Genomic DNA, 21323 nt, shown 5'->3' on the forward strand with positions numbered 1-21323 from the left:
TTTCATTTCCAATGCGTCAGATTAATTATTATTTAATATGTCATAATTCCAGATCAAACATGAGCACAAGGAGAACATGGGGACAGGTTAAAGTGAAGTACAAGAATATACTTCAAACTGGTAAATATTGGTATATAACTATTTAAATAATTGTTAACATAAGGAATCATATATAATATAAAAACCATTAATTTTAAAGCTAATAAGAAGGTAGACAAGCAAAAAACAGGTGCAGGTCCATGCGGTCCAGACCTAACCCCTGCAAAAGAGTTGGCTCTCCAGCAAAATACCCATCGCCCTGTTTCTGAGGGCATTTTTTTTGTTGGGTCAGTTGCAGGGAATGTCATATCCCTAGAACTTGTGTCTGACCAATGAGATATTGACGAAGGTCAAATATTTGATGAAGGCACTGTGTCTGATTATTCATCAGGAGAAGAGGTTCATTTTACAAATAATGTTTGATCAAACTCCACTCTGATCAGTCCCATGTGCCCCAATCACATTTGGAAATAATGGGTAATGAGAATGTTAGGCTGATTGTGAGATTCTTTATGGAACTGTGGGTGTTTTTGCCTGTGTACCTGCAATGGCATGAAACTCTTTTATTGTCTGCACACACAGGTGTCCAGGAAATGCTATGAAAACCCGAAGGAAATATTTCAGAGCCAAACAGACTTTACGAATTGTCTGGAAAACTGCACTTTTAGATAGATTTTCCGCATCACCTACAGTATACAAAAAAAGTGCTGCTTGCAAAAAAACTCAAAGCATAGTTCCAAGTAAACTTAAACGCCATCTCCAGACAAAAACACCCATCACTTCAAAACAAGAACACGGATTATTTTGTTCAACTGCATGAACAGACTGAGAAACAGGCAGCGTTAATGAGGAAAACCACCAAGACGAGTGAGAAAGCACTAAAAGCTAGCTACCAATTAGCAGAGACATTAATACTGCCTGCCTGCAAAATTATCTTAAAAGAGATGATCGGCCCAGGCGCTGTTAAAGAAATAGCCCAAGTCCCTCTCTCAAATAATACAATTTCCAGACGTATTGAAGACATTTCTGCTGACATTGAAAAAATAGCTTTGGAAAAGTTGTGCATTGGTGGCAAATTTAATATTGCAAATCGATGAATCTATGGATATCAGTGGACATGCACAACTGGCAACTTTGTACATGGAGACATCAGAGAAAACTTTCTGTTTTGCAAGGAATTGCCAGAAAGAACAACAGAAGAGGAATTTTTTCGAGTTCTGCCAGAGTACTTTGAACAAGGAGGACTGAAGTGGCAAAACTGCATTGGTGTTTGCACCAATGGAGAAGCTGCCATGCTCGGGCACACCAAAGGATTTGTAAACAGAGTGAAAGAGCAACATCCAGATGTCATTGCGACGCACTGTTTTCTGCACCCGGAAACACTCGTTGCCAAGACATTGCTGGTAGACCTAGTTGCTGTACTGGAAGATGTTGTGCGCATGATAAACGTTGTGAAGACGAGACCTGTAAAAAGTCGCATTTTTGCATTACTGTGTAAGGAAATGGGAACGCAGCATAAAATGTTATTGCTCCACACGGAGGTCCGATGGTTGTCCTGTGGCAAAGTTTTAGCCTGTGTGTATGAGCTGCAGGAGGAACTTAAAGTGTTTCTGACAAATCAGAAGTATGATGACGCTAAGTTGCTCTCAAGTGACAAGTGGTATGCAAGACTGGCATATCTGGCAGATATATTTCAACACCTGAATGACCTGAACACACGAATGCAAGGTCAAAATGAAAACCTGCTCACAAGTACAGATAAAATAAAGGGATTTTTTTCAAAGGTGCAGCTCTGGAAACATGTCGAAAGTGCACACCTTAACATGTTCCCACACACCCAGAAATGGCAGGGTGTCAACAGTGCTGCACTGTGTGAGACAATAGGTAAACATCTGCAAAGTCTTGAGCAGAAATTGTCATGTTATTTCCCTTCACTTTCCACTGATTGCCTTGAGTGGGTTAGGAACCCATACAGCTTAACTGCAGTTGGAAAGGACATGACTTTGCAGGAGCAGGAAGAAATAAATGAACTGAGACAAAATTGTGGTCTAAAACTGAGCTTTGCTGATCTACCTTAGGACAGTTTTTGGCTGACTGCTGCCAAGGAGTTCCCCATTCTGGCAAAAAAGCTATTTCAGTTCTGCTCCCTTTCTCCACAACCAATCTATACGAGGTGGGCTTTTCAAGCATGACTGCTATAAAGATGAAAAAAAGAGAGAGACTCAGAGCTGTTGAGGAAGATCTTTGTGTGTGTCTTTCTTCAATTCCTGCAAGAATATCAGCTTTGTGTTCAACTAAACAGGCCCAGGTTTCACACTGAGTAAGTAAATTTAGTAAATTGAGACTTGATTTTCATTATATTTGAGTAAATATACTTTTTGTGACATTTTTGTTTGGTGGTGTGCCTTGTGATTTTTCTAATGTGAAATATGTGCCGTGGCTTAAAAAGGTTGGGAAACACTGCATTAGAAGGTCAGCTCAGGTTGGATGGTTGGGAGACAAAGTCAGAGAGGCGAGATTACGTCGGTTTGGACATGTGCAAAAGAGAGATGAAAGGTATACTGGAAGTTTGATGCTACGGATACAGTTGCCAGACAAGAGGAAAAGAGGAAGGCCTAAAAGAAGGTTTATGAATGTAGTGAGAGATGACATGAAGGTGGTGGTTGTAAAAGAGCAAGATACAGAGGACAGGAAGATATGTGAAAAAATGATCTGCTGTGGCGACCCCTAAAGGGAGCAATAGAAAGAAGAAGAAGTGTAACAGTGAAAAAAACATACAGAAGAAAAGCAGAAACATTAAAACCAATGCTAAGGCCTCTATGTAAAAAGTTGCTCTATTCACTGTCACTTTATGAAAAAGAAAACTGGAGACTCTGTGACAAAAACAAAGTTTCCATCTGTAGCTTTTCTATTCCTATTCACCAGGAATACAAATAATGTATTCTGCATATTCTTTATAGACTTAACGCATTTGAAAGAATGCCACACAACTAGTTTACTACTGAAACTTATTAAAAGGCAACACAGAACCGCTGTATCTTACAACTACTACTGCAACATATGATTAACACTTTAATAAAACATTTGTCTGTTATATGAATAAATAAGTGAAACTGACAGCGGCCAAATTCTTGCAGTTAGTGAGACTAGGTAGTGAGTCCAACATAAATTAACTGTTTTTGGTTGTATGAATATAAACTGGGATGATGCTGGCATGATGGCTGAAAGAAGGCTCTTTTATCTTTAGCCTCATGGGTCCATGGGGCACCAAAGAAGAATATAACTGTGAACAGTGAATTGTGAGACTGGTCAACACAGTACCTTAATTTACATGGAATACCATAATACACAGTTTCAATTATCAGGGCCTAGTTAACACTCCTCACCAATCCCTAAATAACAAAATAAAACCTAAACTGACAAGATTTATTATTTATTTTATGTTGTCATTGTTTAAAAAAACAACACGCAGAAACCATTTGTGAAATAGTAAGGAGTGGGCAATAATATGATGTAAGAAACTGATAAACTAATACAGAAAAATTATTACTTTACGTTTTCGTTGCAAAAAGTGTCACAAGCTACTAAATCATTATTTGAATTTTTTTCACATCTTCACAATGTTTGTTTTTTATATGCTGAAAAAATGAACCTGTGAAATCCATAGTTTTGTTTGACATAGAAGTTTAAATTTACCTAATAGTGGGAATAAGAGAGTGTTGTCTGTTACTTATTCCCAAATAAATAAAACCACCCAATTGAAACACATTGTTGGGATGCCTGGGACATGAATACATGTAAACCAAGGTTAGAGCAGCCAATGAGGACACATAAAACGGGAAGGGTAGGTTCAAACGTGTTCAGTGCATTTTATTTAACACAATCTAGAATTTGTGCAAAAGTGGAGTGCAATTCATAATAATAATAATAAATACTCCTTGTTAAAAACAGTATTCAAGGAGGTTAAAAACTACAACAAATAAATAATCCATAAATAGATTAAAAGCCAAGGACAAAAACAAAAATCAGGATCTATCCAAAAAAACCAGCACGACTCTTGATGCATCCCTTCAAAACTGTTAACCAGTAAACACAGTTATCCTTTAATCTAGTTCGTTTCTCCGGCTTTTTTCCTTCCGCATTGAGCGGGAAACCTTTTACGCCATACTCCCTTCTACCAGAGGAATTGGTTCAGAGCAGATGGTTGCTTCTGCTTCTTATGCAATCAGCAGGAGTGACCTGCCCTGTGAGCATTGTCTGGTCAATCCATCTGGGGCTACTTCCTGAGCACTTGCTCCCAAACACCCATACCCGATCCTGTCTCTACCTTTCCTTCTCTTTAATCTCTGAGTATTTTCTCTCTTTCTTATCTTCTTTGAGATCTATTCTGTCTATCCTGCTTAGACGCCTATTGTAGTGTGCATAGGTGCATTAATTATGACCTCCAGAGTGCCAATGACAAACTCGGCTGGACTGACTGAATCTGCGCATGAATGTGTGACTTTAAATTTTCTCATCAATACCCCAGAGCTGTCTGGTCACAATTCATTCATATGTATAACTCCATGCGAAGATGTACCACTATTAGCACCGATAGCCATGTGAGGTTTAACATTCCTAAATAACTGCACATACAACCCTGCACCCACACATTGTATATTTAATCTGTGAGCGTTTTTTTACTCGCATCACTTAATTAATTAAAAAATTGAACTGCTCCTTCAGGGTGTATCTATTGTTTTGTAACAGAGCACATATACTGCACCTACTTGTAAAAAATTACATTTACTCACCTTAGGACCTGGGGGACCAGGAGGTCCAGGAGTACCCTGTGAAAACAAGGAAAAAAATGTTTTCTAAGTTCTCATTGAGTTCCATTAAAACAAATTGTTAAACAAAGATTACAATTGATCTTTTTTCTGGGTTGTCACTTATGATCTCCTCTAGAAATAGAATAAATGGATTTTAAATGGATTTAAAATTTACTGACAAACTGCAATGCATGCAAAACCCAGGTGCAACCTTGTCCTGGCTGCATTACAAATAGACTGAGAACTTGGATGGAGTCATGAAATGGTGCCTTATACAGTATCTGCAACAAATTAAACCATAAGTGACATTGAGAAAATAAAACTGTGGTGAATTAAATGCTCCTGTAATCAGCTACTTGCACTGTGATCACTAGAGACTATATAGCTCAGTTTTGCTTTACCGCAAGAGCTGTTTTTCCACAGACAAGAGTATCAGCAAAGCTAAAACATTTTAGAATTGGTCTACCATCTTTAGTAATGGAAAATGTTTGATCACCGTCAAATAAGATGGATGAACTGTCTGTCCTTATAGTGGGTCATGAAGCTTACAAGTACAGTGGCATGTTGTGCTTTACGTAGACCTGGCTTAAACCTGATATACCTGACACTGTTTTAATTCCGGATGGATTTCACCTTATTTTAGCAGACAGTGACCCAGTGTGGTGTGCAAAAAAGACAGAAGGGAAACTAGTCATTAGAACAATAGAACACTCCAGACAAGATCAGGCCATTCAGCCCAACAAAGCTTGACAGTCCTATCTACTTATTTCTTCCAAAAAAACATCAAATAGAATTTTGAAAGTCCCTAAAGTCTTCCTGTCTACCACACTACTTGGTAGCTTATTCCAAGTGTCAATCGTTCCTTATGTAAAGAAAAACTTCCTAATGTTTGTGCAAAATTTACTCTCAACAACTTTACAACTGTGTCCACGTATTCTTGATGAACTCATTTTAAAATAACAGTCTTGATCCACTGAACTAATTCCCTTCATAATTTTAAACACTTCAATCATGTCAAATCTTAATCTTCTTTTGCTAAAACGTTATAGGCTCATCTCTTTAAATCTTTTCTCATAATTCAACCCCTGTAGCCCTGGAATCCAATTAGTCACTGTACCCTGGACCTTTTCTAGCAGTGTTATGACCTTTTTGTAGCCTGGAGACCAAAACTGTACACAGTACTCTAGATGAGGCCTCACCAGTACATTATAAAGGTTGGGCATAACCTTCTTGGACTTGAACTCCACACATCATGCTATATAACCTAAAATTCTGTTTGCCTTCTTAATGGCTTCTGAACACTGTCGGGAAGTCGATAGCTTAAAGTCCACTACGACTCCTAAATCCTTCTCATAAGGCGTACTCTCAAACCTAACATTTTTACTTCCTATGTGTAATATTTTACATTTACTGACATTAAGTTTCATCTGCCACAAATATACCCAAGCCTGTATGCTATCCCAGTCCTTCTGTAATGATATAACAGATTCCAAATTATCTGCTAATTCACCTATGTTGGTATTATCTGCAAACTTAACCAGCTTGTTACTTATATTACTATTTAAATCATTTATACATATTAAAAATAGCAGTGGCCTTAGCACTGACGCCTGTGGAACAGCAATCTTAACATCAGTCAATTCTGATGAGATTCCTCGCACCATCACCCTCTGCTTCCTGTGTCTGAGCCAATTCTGCACCCATCTAAAAACATCACCCTGAACTCCCAGTTCTTTTAGTTTGATGCCCAACCCCTCATGTGGCACCTTATCAAATGCTTTCTGAAAATCAAGATAAATAATATCATATGCTCCACTTTGATTGTATCCTTTTGTTGCCTCCTCATATAATTGCAGCATGTTAGTAAAACACAACCTACCTCTTCTGAACCCATGATGACTGTTCAAAATAACTCCTGTTCTTGCCAGGTGTTGCTCAATCTTATCCTTAATAATTCATTCCATTCATTTTCCTGTGATGAATGTTAAGCTTACTGGCCTATAGTTGTTTGGATCTGCCCTGTCACCCTTTTTATATAATGGGATGATATTTGCCATTTTCAAGTCCTTCAGAATCTTTCCAGTGCACAGTGACTTCCTAAAAATATGTGTCAAGGGTTTATTTTTTTTTTTATTTTTATTTTTTTTTGTGTCAAGGGTTTATATATGTACTCACTAGCCTCCTTAATAACTCGAGGGTAAATATTATCTGGTCCTGGTGATTTGTTTGATTTCAGCCTATTTAATTTTTTAATTGAGCCTACCATCTCAGAATTATCAGAGATACAGTCCAGCTCCGCAAGGACATGATAACGGTTTGACTCTTCTAATTCTGGGTTTGATGCCCCCGGACGGTGTGCACTCTTTACCTAACGCCTTGTGACCGTGACCCACCTATTTCTACCTATCTGATCTAGAATCTCCTCCTGCGGCACCTTAGGGGTGCACACTATCTCTCTAAAAGAGACCATCATATAAAAAGTCCAACATCCAAAAGGACCTTCATTGCACTGGGCTCATTATTAAAATTTGATTTAGGATTAATAAAACTGCCTTACCTTTTTTTCTTAAAATTAAATGATTTAACTTAAATGGTAACACTAAGAATTGCTACAGCACCTTTACCCCTTAAGATCCTGTACTGATCTCCCTCTCAGCTACCTGCTCTTTGTCCTTCTAGGAGGTTAATTTTACTTTTCTCTGTCTCTTCTCCAAACTTTGTGCTCCTCTTGCTTATAAGCTCTCCACTCTCATTGTTTTATTATCTCATATTAATGAACCCTTATGCTGTCGCCTGCTTAACTGTTCTACCTCTGGACCGTTAGGGACTGTTCAATCTAAAATAAACAAATAAATAAAACTTTACTACCTTATCTGATCCTACAGTCCCTTGTGCCTAATCTGTATCTTAAGAATGGCTGCTTACCTGCGTACCGCTGAGCCTTCCCCATTACTGCTGTGAAGTCAGCCGCTGACTCTTTTTTTTCTTTTCCTTTAGACCAGTGGTGGGCAAAGTCATTCCTGGAGGGCCGCAGTGGCTGTGGGTTTTTGTTTCAACCCAATTGCTTAACAAGAAGCACTTACTGCTTAAGTAACACATCTGCTTCACTTTAGTTGTCCCACTCGTTAAGATTTTGAACCCTTATTGCTTATTTTAGTCTTAAACAGCTATATTCTAATTTTTTAATTGCTCCTTATTAGCTGTAAGATGCAAAAAACAAAAGAAACCAGCAGTTCTCTGTTAAGCTTGTTTCCATTTACACCTGTGTGGATTTATCGTGCACCGTTTGGTTTAATTAAATACTTGGAAGGAAAGTGAAGAGAAAAAAGTGAAGGACTGAGATTTACTCATCCATTTTAGCCTTCAAATCATTTGTATGATACGCTTACAAAGGAAAATGACTTGACATAACAGAGTTAAAGCACTTAAAAAGCCATGAAATTAAATTATTGGGAACAATTGTTTTCTAATTAAGCAATTGGGTTGGAACAAAAACCTGCAACCACTGTGGCCCTCCAGGAATGACTTTGCCCACCCCTGCTTTAGACTAAGGAATCACTGTTACAATGACGCAGTTATTTGCTTACAAATGCCGATATCAGTTATTGCTGCTTTCTACCCTGCCTCCTCGATGCTTGTTCATCTATGTGAATGAGGAATGGTATACCGTGCAGAATATTACAGTTCAAAGTACAGTAAGTCAGACACTGAAATTCTGGCTGCCAGAATTCACATATATTATTTGCCCAGAGAGATAAATTACATTATCTTTATTAAGGTTTATAGTCCTCCCTCTGCAAATGGGGACTCAGCAATGGAAATGATTCATTTTATCACCAGCAATTTAATGATGATTCATTCTAACTCTGCAGTCATTATTTATGGTTACTTCAACCATTTGATTTTAGGACAGTTTGTGACTTGTTCCAACCAAGGAAATAACAAGCATGACCTGCTCTATTCCAATGTTAAAGATGCCTTTAAGTGTAAACTACTGGCACCTTTAGGCAAATCTGAACACAACCTAATTTATCTGGTTACCAGCTACAAGGCTTTTAACACTAGAATTACCAGAGCCAATGAAAAAAGTCATAAATCCGGCCCACCTTAAATCCCTTCGCACCTCTCTGTCAGCGTCTTTTGTCTTCTAAATGTGTCGATAAGCCCAAGCAGCAAGCTGCCGGCTATACCATCCCCCCACCGCCTCAAAACGGGCAAGAGGTTCTCCCAGTTCCTGCCTTTATTGATTATGTGGAAGTGAGCTACCCGGAATTGTAAGAGGAAATAATTTGATGTGTGTTTTGTGTCTACAACAATCTATGGAAACACATCATTAAAACAGAAACTTTTTATGTTTTAGTAATAAATAACAAGATGTAGACATGAACTGTATAGTGTATGAAGGCTGAAGGCCAAATAACAAATAAACACTTTCACAAAAGTTGCATGAACAACATGACAGCTTCCATGGTGCAGCAGTAAAATCCGCTGACTTATAACCTGGAGGTCGTGAGTTCGAAACCTGCTCCCCGGCAAATTTACCATTTTGAGTAGTGAGCTGCTCTCATTGTTAATATTATACTATAAAAATATACATTTGATTTGTGTCTGTAACAGCCGGTGTAAATTTATAATACTTGTAAAAGTTAGCGTTTTTTTCACTTTTATTCTCTCAGTCACGATCATGATACAACACCCACCCCCGCCCCAGATCTGACACGGTTACTTTTTATCTGAAACTGGGGATAACTGTAGATGTGAGTGGTGTTTTGAGACAATGGAACTGGTAATAGCGCTTTTCTCAGTACTCAGAGCGCTAATTCAGTTTTATTGTGTGTTCCTGCTCACGCTGAATTAATATGCACCTTATGGTGGGCCGGATTTAAAAGTTTTTTCGTTGGCTCTGGTAATTCTAGTGTTAATAGACGGCATCCTGTTACCATTGGAATAGTGAGGAAGTGGAGCCAAGAGGCTGAAATGGCTGTGAATGACTGCTTTCAAATGACAGACTGGGAAATGATGTGCGAATCATATGGGGACAATAATAAGGGACTTAATCACTGCATCACAGACTATAATAACGTACTTGTCAATAGAGTAGTACCCTCAAAAACAGTATGTTGCCTTTCAAAAAACAAAACCTGGAATACTAAGAAGCTAAAAGCACTCCTGAATGAGAAAAAGATCAGGTGACAAAGTCCTGGTGATAAAAGGGGCACTGAAGCATATTTTAAGTGCTAAACAGAATACAAAGTCATTCAGAATAAAATGTAGGATGTCTGGAATGAACTGGACATAATTACTGGACATAAGCAATTGAGGGCTCAGATATTAGAAAGGGATGTGGACAAAGCTAATGTCCTGAACTAATTTTTTAATAGAGTTTATCTCCCACTGCCACCATCTTCAAATGACCAGTCTCCCCATACCATCCCTACCAAATCAACAACTCCTACCACGTCAACTGGAATGGCCAGTGATAAGTCCATCAGTGTAGGCTGTCCATAACTGAAAACTAAGTAAGGAAACAAGTGAAAAAGCTACACACAGGAAAAGCTGTGGCACAAGCTGGAGTCATTACACGAGATTCTTAAGACCTGTGCTGACCAACTTTATCAAGTCTTCTGTCACCTGTTCAGTCTTTCCCTAATACTTCAGAAAGTGCAGCTGCTAGAAAACTTCCTACATTGTTCCTGTTCCAAAAAAGGCAGGCACTTCTTCACCTAATGACTACAGACTAGCGGCACTCACACCTCATATCATATAGACCTTTAAGCAGCTGGTTCTGGACTATATGAGTCCTCTTGTGGTAGACCACCTGGACCCACAACAGTTTGTCTCTCAGACAAAGATTATAATAGCGGATGCAATTATCTATCTGTTTCAAAAGGCTTATTCTCACCTGGAAAAAACTGGCAGCACTGTGAGGATTATGTTCTTTGATTTCTCCAGTGCCTTCAATACTATTCAGCCATCCATTTTAAGGGTTAAACTCAGTGATATGCAGGTTCATGATCTGTGGTGTTCTGAATAATGGAATCTTTGTTGGGCAGTGTGTGAGACTCAAGGACTGTGTTTCTGATATGGAAGTGAACAGCACTAAAGCACTGCAAGAAACTGTCCAGTTTCCTTTTCTCTTCACTCTATACATCTCAGACTATAAATAAAACACTAGGTCATGTCACTTGCAGAAACTCTCAGATGATTCTGCACTTGTGAGGTGTCTTGATAAAAGAGATGAGACAGAGTATAAGAGTATATTTCTTGGTACAAAGAGATGTGTCTGAGTCTTAATATTAGCAAAACCAAGAAACTGGTTATTGACTTTCACCACACCAGTCTACATTCAGTCGCTGTTCATGGAGTGGATGAAGAGGTGGTCCACTTCTACAAGTATTTGGGGGACTACATTAATGACAGTTTGGACTAGTTTTGGAACACAGAGAAAATACATATGAAAGGGAAGAGCAGCCTGTTTTCCTTAGGAGACTATGTTTTCTTAATGTTGGAAGTGATAGCCTTCACATCTTCTAAAACTGTGATGGCCAGTCCAATTTTCTATTTTCTAACATCACTTCAAGAGTGGCCCACTAAATCAACAAGCTAATTAAAAGGGCAGGTTCAGGTATGCGACACACTCTGGACACCCTGGAGGTGGTAGCAAAGAAGAGAATTAAAACAAAATTATTAACAATGCTGCACATCTTCTCTCTGACACACTAACTCTGAATATTTTCAGCCAACAAATTATTCAGCAGACATTTGCCTACTGGGGCTCCTTTATAACTTTAAATGAATTAAGAGTCTAGTTCCCTGGGCTTAACAACTTTTAAAATCCAAGGAACAGCCATCTTTATATCAATAGTTACAGCAACCCCTACTCCTCTACCATGAACATAGACACAATATTATTATGATTAAGTATAGTACATTCCAAAAAATAAATACCTTAAAGGAAAATACAATAAAAATCTCTGAGCAGATTAAAATTTAAAACATAAACCATACCTGAAAACCTTCTGGACCTGGGGGTCCTACAGGTCCTGGGAATCCTGGTGGACCTTCTTTGCCCTAAAAGAATACATACCATTATGTTTACCCTAACTGCAACAATGAAAATATATACATGCAGTTTTCAAATATCCAAAAAGTTAAGTATTATCCATTACACCCCACTAACTAAAGATAATGTACTTCAGTCTGTTACTATTAAAAGACAAAATGTTCTGATTTTGGCAAATGATTAATTTATTGAAAGAAAGATTACTTAACATATTTGGTAAAGAAATGTTGGTTTTATCAGAGTTTTTACTTAAGATTTGATATCCTCTTCAATTTCCAAACATTTTTTTTTCTTTTTATACTATAAAAAACCTAAAAGCTTTACAATAGTGCCAATAAACTAATACACAGTACTTTTTAGTTCAAAATACTGGAACAAGAGAGAGACAGATTTAAAATAAAACCATTTTAAATCAGATCTTACTGGAATACCAGGTAGGCCTGGAAGGCCTGGTTGACCTTTACTTCCAAATGAAGTAGATGGTATCACATCACCAGAATCACCCTAGAATAACAAATATATGTGATCAGAACTTGGACAGAAAAAAAACAATGCTTACATACAGTATAAATACAGGAATTTAAAAATATATAATATACAGTAGTGCATTTAGCAGTGTACCAATTTATGTAAGCTATACTTTGTCAGCGAGAAGTATACCACACAATAGAAAATCAACATGTTTCTTAAAAATGACATTTAAATGTTAGCCTTACACATAAAAAAAAATTAATGTATATGTTTACCAAGTAATGAAATCAATATTTGTTTTCTTAAAAAATAACAGCAATGCACAGACGCACAAAACATGAGACACTAAAACATTTTTTACAAATATTAGGAACAAAACAAGCTTCACAATCATGTTTGTTTAGTTAATACCCTCTACAATTTTATGTCTTGGTAAAATACATATATATATATATATATATATATATATATATATATATATATATATATATATATATATATATATATATATATATACAGCAGTTTAAGAATGGTTTTGGGAAAGACATAAAAAAGTCACTAGAATTTAAGATCATGCATTGTGCAGTCATTTGTTAATCGGTAAGATTCATTGTTTTCAGGAAATTCACTCCCAGTTTCTGAGTTTAATGAACCATATGAAATTTAAGAAGAAAACAATTAGCATGGGTGTTTAACATATCTTACAGCTTCCCATTTATCAAATCAAGGTGTAAACAAGAATTGGTCCGAGGTGTTGGTCCAACACCCTCCACCCCCCAAATTAAACACAAGCTCCCCTAAATGAATAATTTTGCACTTTAAAATGTTAAAGTTTAAATTATCAAAACTAAAAATAAAGTTCAATGTAAAAATAATAATAAAACCTGACTACTTTGTGATGCACCTTTTTATTCACATAAAGAGCAAACAAAGTGACAAGTTGATCTTACAATAGTCTGCATTGTCTACCGATTTATTATACCATTAGGTAGTGGACAGAATTGATGAAACATAACCCAAAACTGTGGGTTAAATTGAATACTTGAAGTGCACAATATGCAGAGATGCAGTGTATGTATTTAGAGAATGTAAACAAAATACCAGAAGTGAATAGCTGTGGAAGTAAAACAAACACGAACAAACAGAAAATAGCTCTTGTCACACAAATGCACTTGGGAGGCAGGCTAAGGGCTTAACCGAAGGCAAAAAACAAGGACAGGGATTGACAAGGCGTACTAACCTTTCTTCTTCCTCTTCTGCAAATCTCCTGAACAGAAGCCCACCTAAAACGCCACTAGGTCCTACATTCCCTTCCCTGACCTCACTACTGGCTTGATCCTTCACAGACTTGCCTCTTCCTCTCCCACAGCTATTAAACCCAAGCACGTTCCATTCCCAGTCTGTCCCTATTCAGACACTGACACAGACACTACTCTGGAGTTAAAATCGTTTTGTGTAATTATTCACATTATACAGGGTGGATTGCCAACTCTTTTCTGCTTCCTGTCTCTTGTTTATACTCTTTAACACTAGAATCCCTGAAGCCTATGAAAAAAGTCGTAATCCTGGGCCACCTCAAATTCCCTCACACCTCTCCATCAGCATCTTTTGTTTTGCAAATGTGTCAATCAGCACAAGCAGCCTGCTATCCCTTCCCCCTGACAGAGCTGAAGTCAGTCACAAAATTCTCAGAGCTCAAATGTGTTTATCTGGGTGTGAGGTGCCTGGAGTTGTATAGGGTAAATAATATACCATTATTTGGAATACATTTCACGTGTGTTTCGTGTCTACAACGATTTGTGTAAATGTAGGATGAAAGGAAATGTGAGAAAGAAATGCTGAACACATACAGTAACTAAAACAGACACTTCTTCCATGTTATAGTAATAATGTGTGAAGACTTTAGTACAAATATCAAATAAACATGTGCGCTTTTATTCAAGAATATAACCAAAGAAAATAATAATTAAATTTACATGTTGCTGTCAATGAGTTAAAAAACCAAGGTGAAATGTCAATCGACAGAAAGTTGACATGTCTACTTGGATGGAGCAGAGGTATGAACTGCTGCCTTATAACCAAAAGGAGACCAGGTGCCCTACGTTTTGAGTAGTGTGCTACCATTATTCTTACTATTATATAAAAAAACATACATTTGATTTGAATCTGTAACACCCAGTGTAAATTTTGGCTACTTGTAAAAGTTAGCTCTTTTTTTTTTATTATTCAGTCTTATTCTGTCAGTGATGTTCATGTGGTACAATGAACTTGCCTCTCCCTCTCTGAGTTGATGGCGTTTATCTCCATTCTTTTCAGAACAGCAGCGATGACCACATTTGGTACTGTGGTTGATGCCTGCTCAGAACTATTTGTCAGACTATCATGCAGCATTTGTGCTTTGAAAACAAAGACACCTATGTAGAACATGTGAAAAACGACAGATGTGCTGCGATTTTGGACATCTTGAAACATTTACTTGAGAACTGTGTTTTGAGTTACAACCCAGGGCAACATATTACTGTTGATGAGTAACAAAAGACAGCTTCTTCACAACACTCTTGCTGGCTAATAGGCTGCTGCACCGCAGCACAGCTCTGCTTGGCACCATAAGTAAAATGGAACTTCCAGCTTCAGCTGTAATCACTTTAGTATGCGAGCAATTCGCCACAGTAGTGTTTAGATCAGGCTGTGCAATGCTGATGACAAAATTTCTGGCTAAGAATTTATAGCCAGTCTACTATTTAACATTCATATGTACTTGTAAGTAAATCAGATTAAACACTTACTTTGATACCAGGTAAACCAGGAGTACCCTAAAAGAAAACAAAGAAATAGATAAAGTGAATTTCTCTGTGAATATATATTGCAAAAATAATCACAAAATCAATGGAAATATCTTCAAAGCCATCATCTGAGCTATATTACCACACCCTTTCAAAAATGAATAGGATGTATAAGGGGATGTGCTAAATAATTATCAAGATAATCAATTTGAGTATTTTACAATAATAATTAAATAAACAAAGCAACAAAAAGATCATAATCAGATTTTTTTACAAATTTATGTAATTATTTACTAAAATCATCATAAATATTAATTAAAATCTCTGTCTACATGTTTTGTTAAATACTCATTGCAAATGTTTTTAGTCATTAAAAATAAAAAAAGTGTAGCACTTTTGATACAATCACTCTAAAATGCAGAATCTGTAATCTTGTCTATGCATGGAAAAATAAAATTAATTAAGAGCAAAACAACTTTTAACATCCTGGGTGGTCACATAACATTATGGCATTGCAGACAGCGCGTCTTTATGTGAAAACAGCTGTGTCAGATGGGGTTGTATGGATTTATTCTGAACGCGACTGAGAGAATGAAAAGTGAATAAAAAAAAAAAAGCTAACCTTTACAAGGATCATAAATTGCACCGGCTGTTACAGACTGAAATCAAATGCATGCTTTTATTCTAAAATAGTAAGACTAAGAGCAGTTTACTTCTCAAAATAGAGTGGTGCAGGATCAAACTCGCGACCTTTTGATTCCCAAACAGGAACTGATTCTATTGAACCACAGAGGCAATTACAATAAAAAGCTGTCAATGTCGCATGTTAAGGCGGATTTTTGTTTCTGCAGTTATATTTTTGAATAAAAGCGCAATTGTTGTGTTATATTTGTACCTTTTTCTTTGATATTTGGACTTCAGGCTTCATCTATACTAATAAAAGGCAAAGCCCTCACTCACTCACTCACTCACTCACTTACTTACAAAAGTTGGGCAGGTTTCATTTCGAAATTCTACGCGTAAGGGTCATAACTGGAACCTATTTTTCTACATATAATGTAATGGAGTTGAGTTGGAGATGGCCGTGGGGGGCGGAGTTTCGTGTGACATCATCATGCCTCCTACGTAAGTACGTAGAGAACAAGGAAGAACTCCAAACAGCGATGAGCACAAAACGCCATTTCACAATTGAGAAGGCAGAAAAACATTATGAAGCAAATGATGCATACAAGCATATTCATAAGTACAGCTACTGCGGAAACAAAGCACGGCGTGAACCGTAAGTTTATATTAAATTAAGTTCATAGACAGGCTGCCACTAGCGTTTGTAATTTAGTGCCTGCCCATATAAGGCCGTCCATCAGCGGCAATCCAATACAAACACTGCCGGTAAATATTCACGTGTGAAGGACTGTGCTTATGCAGAGGAAGATGAGATGGTCAGGGTGGTGTTTGGCACAAACTCAGCGAAACTGCGAGAGAAACTTTTAAGTGCCGGGTCTTAGCTGACATTACACGAGATGGCACCAGCACAGCTGGGAACCTTCGATGCAAGAACACCAAGCGGCTCACGTGAACTGACGCAGTGCACAGACAAAAAGCAACAGTTCCAAAGAGTGCTGAACAAAATCCGAATTACACAATTGAGAAGGCAGCAAAAAAATATGAAGCGCCTGATACATTGAATCATATTCATAAGTGCAGCTACTGCGGAAACAAAGCACACGGTGGAAAAAGTGAATGTCCGCTAAAGGAAGACAGTGTAAAAAAACCCGTGCATGCAGTTTGTCACATCTCAGATAAAGAGGAAGACGAGCTGTTTATTGATGCAGTAAGAAACTAATCGATGAATGAAACCTCTTATCTTTACAACGATTGACAAACACGGAATGTAACTTGAACACAACACATCATACAAATATGACCCTGATTGAAACAAATAATGATAATCAAATCCTTGATGACAGCAACATTCAATAACACTCACAAAACAATTACTGTATATTGACAATCATGTTACGTTATTTTTAAAATGTTCCCTTTTCTTTTTCATAACTTCTACTTCTCCACTGCGATACGCGGTATATATATATATATATATATATATATATAAATGTATATATATACCCCGATCTACAGTACATACTCTAGCATAGACAAGCCACACGCTGTGGCTAATTGTAGAGTCTTCGCCTCTAATGCTGACATTCGAGGTTCGATTCCCGAGAGGGGATTCGCTGAGTATGTACGTGCGCTACCCGATTCATTTTACCTTCACATCTCCTTGGTTTGGGACGTATGAAAAAATATTAGGTTAACGCAGAATCATGTTACGTTATTTTTAAAATGTTTCCCTTTATTAGCACAAGCACAGCTGAGAAGCTTCGATGCATGTACTCCATAACGCGTTAAAAATAACGCATTTAATCACACTTTCAATTCCAAGCAAACGGAACTTTTGTCAATGCATGATTTCCTGGTACATCCATTACACTGATGCACACATCACAGCTACAAAAATGTTAGAGTCGGAATAAAGCGCGCTTCCTACGACTGATCATTTCGACTTCCCGAGAAGCCTTGATAAAAGCATGGTTTTGTGCACACTGAAAAGCAAGCAAAATTAGATGCATTACAGAAAGCGGACTTTGTGGCTCTTACTGGGGATCATTGGACTTCCGTGACCGTTAGTAATTCTAATTACATCTAATTACAAAATGTTCAATGATCACACTGTTTTAGCCTAATGTACAAAATAATTTTGGCTAAGGTTACTCAGAGTTTAAAGATTAAGTTGGTCAAATTACCTTTTATGTTTCTGACTTATTTTTTAAGAAAAAAACTGCACTTTATGTTGAAATTTTGGTTATTATTATTTAAAGACAATACTATTCTGAAAATCTACTTAAAGTACTTAAACTACCACTTTATTTTTAAGTCTGCCCAATTTTAACCAGGGATGATATTTTTGTTTCTGTTTTGAATTCAAATGCAGTTTAAAGGCTTTTTTTCAGAAATTAAAACAGCTTCAGTTTACAATATTCATGTACATGTCTATTATTTGATTCTGTCGCCCACTAAAACACTTTTAAATTAAAAAAAAACATTTGCGATTTGGGGCAAATTTACGTGCGATTACATACGATTAATCAAGATTAATTCTTACACAGCCTCTAATTAATTGGATTAATTTTTTTAATCGAGTCCCACCCCTAATATATATATATGTGGATATATATATGTAGATTTGTATATATATATGTGTATATACAGTATATATGTAGATATGTATATGTGTATATACAGTATGTATATATGTGTGTGTGTATATACAGTATGTTTATATATGTGTCTGTGTGTGTATATATATATACATATATATATATATATATATGCCAGCAACACTCATGACAATGACAAAACAATTATATTGTCAATCATGTTACGTTATTATTAAAATGTTTCCTTATCTTTTTACTTCTCCGCTGCCAATCGCAGGTATTTTGCTATATATATATATATATATATATATATATATATATATATATATATATATATACACAGATATATATAAATATATATATATAAATAGATAGATATGACAACAACACTCAATATCAATGACAAAACAATTACATTAACAATCATCTTATGTTATTTTTAAAATGTTTGCTTTTCTTTTTCATAACTTCTTTAACACACTACTTCTCCGCTGTGAAGCGCGGGTATTTTGCTAGTACATTGTATACTGTAGTTTATGCCTACATTTTGTCATCTACTACTAGAATATAAAAAACGTTTCTGTTTTAACAATGTGTTTACACAGATTACTGTAGAAATGGAACAGACTTGAAATGCGTGTGTTCCAAATAACAATCTATTATTTCCACTCTAAAACTCCACTTCACTCCCAGATACTCAATTAAGGCATGAGCTGGAAGAAGTTCTTCCATGTTCTAAATTGGTGGGGGTCTTTTTATCAGCACATTTAGAGGACAAAGGACACTGGCGGAGAGGTGTGAAGGGATTTAAGAAGCGATTTAAGGTGGGACGGAATTACGAATTTTTTCATAGGCTCTGGTAATTCTAGTGTTAAAATACATACATCTCATGTGTGTTCCGTGCCTACAACAATCTGTGTAAATGTAGGATGACAGGAAATGTGAGGCAAGAAACGTTGAAAACATAACTAAAACAAACTTTTCTCATGACAATAATGACAAAATGCTAATGTGAAAGGTAGAATGTGTGTAGACTGATGTCCAAATATCAAATAAACGCTTTCACAAAAGATGTAACAAACCACCTTCAAAAATATAAATGAAGAAAAAGAAATTATTCAATTTATATGTTGCGCTCAATGTGTTAAAAACCGAAGGCCAAATACCAATCAACACAAAGTTTGTATGTCCGCTTGGCTGGTGTAGAGGTAAGAACCGCTGTTTCATTATCAAGTGGTTGCAGGTTAGATCCCGGATCCTTCCTGTGTTTATTATTCTTACTATTACATAAAACAGCTACATTTAACTTGAGTCTGTAACACCCGGTGTAAATTTTTGTTACCTTTAAAAGTTAGCATTATTTTTATTCGGTTGTATTCTCTAGGTTATGTTCATGTGGTAAAACAAACTTGCCTCTCTGAGTTGATGGTGTTTATCTCCATTCTTTTCAAAAGATCAGCGAAAACCATAGTTGGTACTGTGGTTGATGCCTGGTCAGAGCTATTTGTTGTAACGGCAATCAAAGATACAATGCCTTGTTACCGCTATCAGACTATCAAGTGGCATTTGCACTTTGACATCAAAGACACCCATGCAGAATGTGTGAAAAACAACAGATTTGCTGTGATCTCAAACATCTAGCAATGTTTTGTTGAGAACTATGTTTTGAATTACAACCCAGTCCAATATATTACAGTTGATGAGCAATTGCTTCTAATGAAGGTCATTTGTCCTTCATTGCAATACATCTCCGCCATGCCTGACAAATTTGGCATACAATTTTGGATTACGGCAAATTTGGAGAAAAAGTACATGTGCAATGCCACTCCTTATTTAGAAAATGATGGACAAAGGCAGAACTGTAACAACAGACAACTTCTTCACGTTGCTTTCACTGGCTAATAGACTGCTGCACTGCAACACAACTCTGCTTCTCACCATAAATAAAATGGGATGGGAACTTCCACCTGCAGCTAAAGTCATATCAGTTTGCAAGCAATTCTCCACAATAGAATTTAGATCTGGCAGTACCATGCTGATGTTGTATGAACCCAAAAAGAAGAAGCCTGTCTGCATTTGCAGTACTATGCACCAAAACAGGGATATACGGCAAGATTAAAAAAAATGTTCAAATGACAACGCATATTCAAATGACATTGTGTTTTCAAATAATGACGTTTCATGCATGGATTGTGTGTGTGCATGCAGGAGAGGCAGAGACAGATTTGATGTCATTCAGGTGGTTACTGGAATATAAAATAAGCACTTTTGCAAAGGTATAACGAAACAAGCGTGCTTTTATTCAAGAAAAAAAAAACTGAATAAAAAAATTCAAGTGACAACAAGATACCAAGAAGACATGATTAATCAGCATTTGTGTGTCTTCTTATATGCCTTCAGCGATATCTTTCACAAGTAACAAAAATTTACACTGGGTGTTTGTTTTCCTAAATAAGGTGTAGCATTGCACATGCACATGCAGTCTTTCGTATTTCACACATTTTGCATGGGTGTCTTTGTTGTCAAAGCACACATGCTGCATGATAGTCTGATAACAGTCAGAGGGCATCGTATCTTTGATTGTTGATACAAGAATTAGTTCTGACCAGGCATCAACCATAGCACCAACTGTAGTCATTGCTGCTCTTGTGAAAAGCATGGAGATACAGTAATGTAAATGCCATCAACTCAAAGAGGGAAAGGCAAGTTCGTTGTACCACGTGAATGTGACTAAGAGAAAAAAACTATAAGCAGCAAAAATTTACAACAGGTGTTACAGACTCAAATCAAATGTATGTTTTTATTATATAATAGTAATAATAATAGCAGCTTGCTATAGAAAATGCAAGAAGGACCTGGGCTTGAACTTGCAACTCGAACTCGCAAGAGGCAGACGCTCTTACCTCTAACCCACCCATGCAATTGATAAAGTGGA

At 36.8% G+C, this 21323-nt stretch overlaps 1 protein-coding gene across 1 annotated transcript in view; it reads right to left on the reverse strand.

Moving 5' to 3' along the window:
• Positions 1-21323, reverse strand: part of col4a5 (collagen, type IV, alpha 5 (Alport syndrome)) — a 481130-nt gene that overhangs the window by 344128 nt on the left and 115679 nt on the right. Inside the window, exons 8-11 of the mRNA XM_039765771.1 lie at positions 15171-15197; positions 12337-12417; positions 11859-11921; positions 4833-4868 (exon numbers count right to left, since the gene is read on the reverse strand). Coding sequence (XP_039621705.1) covers positions 4833-4868; positions 11859-11921; positions 12337-12417; positions 15171-15197 — 207 coding nt within the window. The remainder of the gene's footprint in view (positions 1-4832; positions 4869-11858; positions 11922-12336; positions 12418-15170; positions 15198-21323) is intronic.

The sequence above is a fragment of the Polypterus senegalus genome, chromosome 10 (genome assembly GCF_016835505.1).
Source record: "Polypterus senegalus isolate Bchr_013 chromosome 10, ASM1683550v1, whole genome shotgun sequence".
NCBI classification, from domain to species: domain Eukaryota; kingdom Metazoa; phylum Chordata; class Cladistia; order Polypteriformes; family Polypteridae; genus Polypterus; species Polypterus senegalus.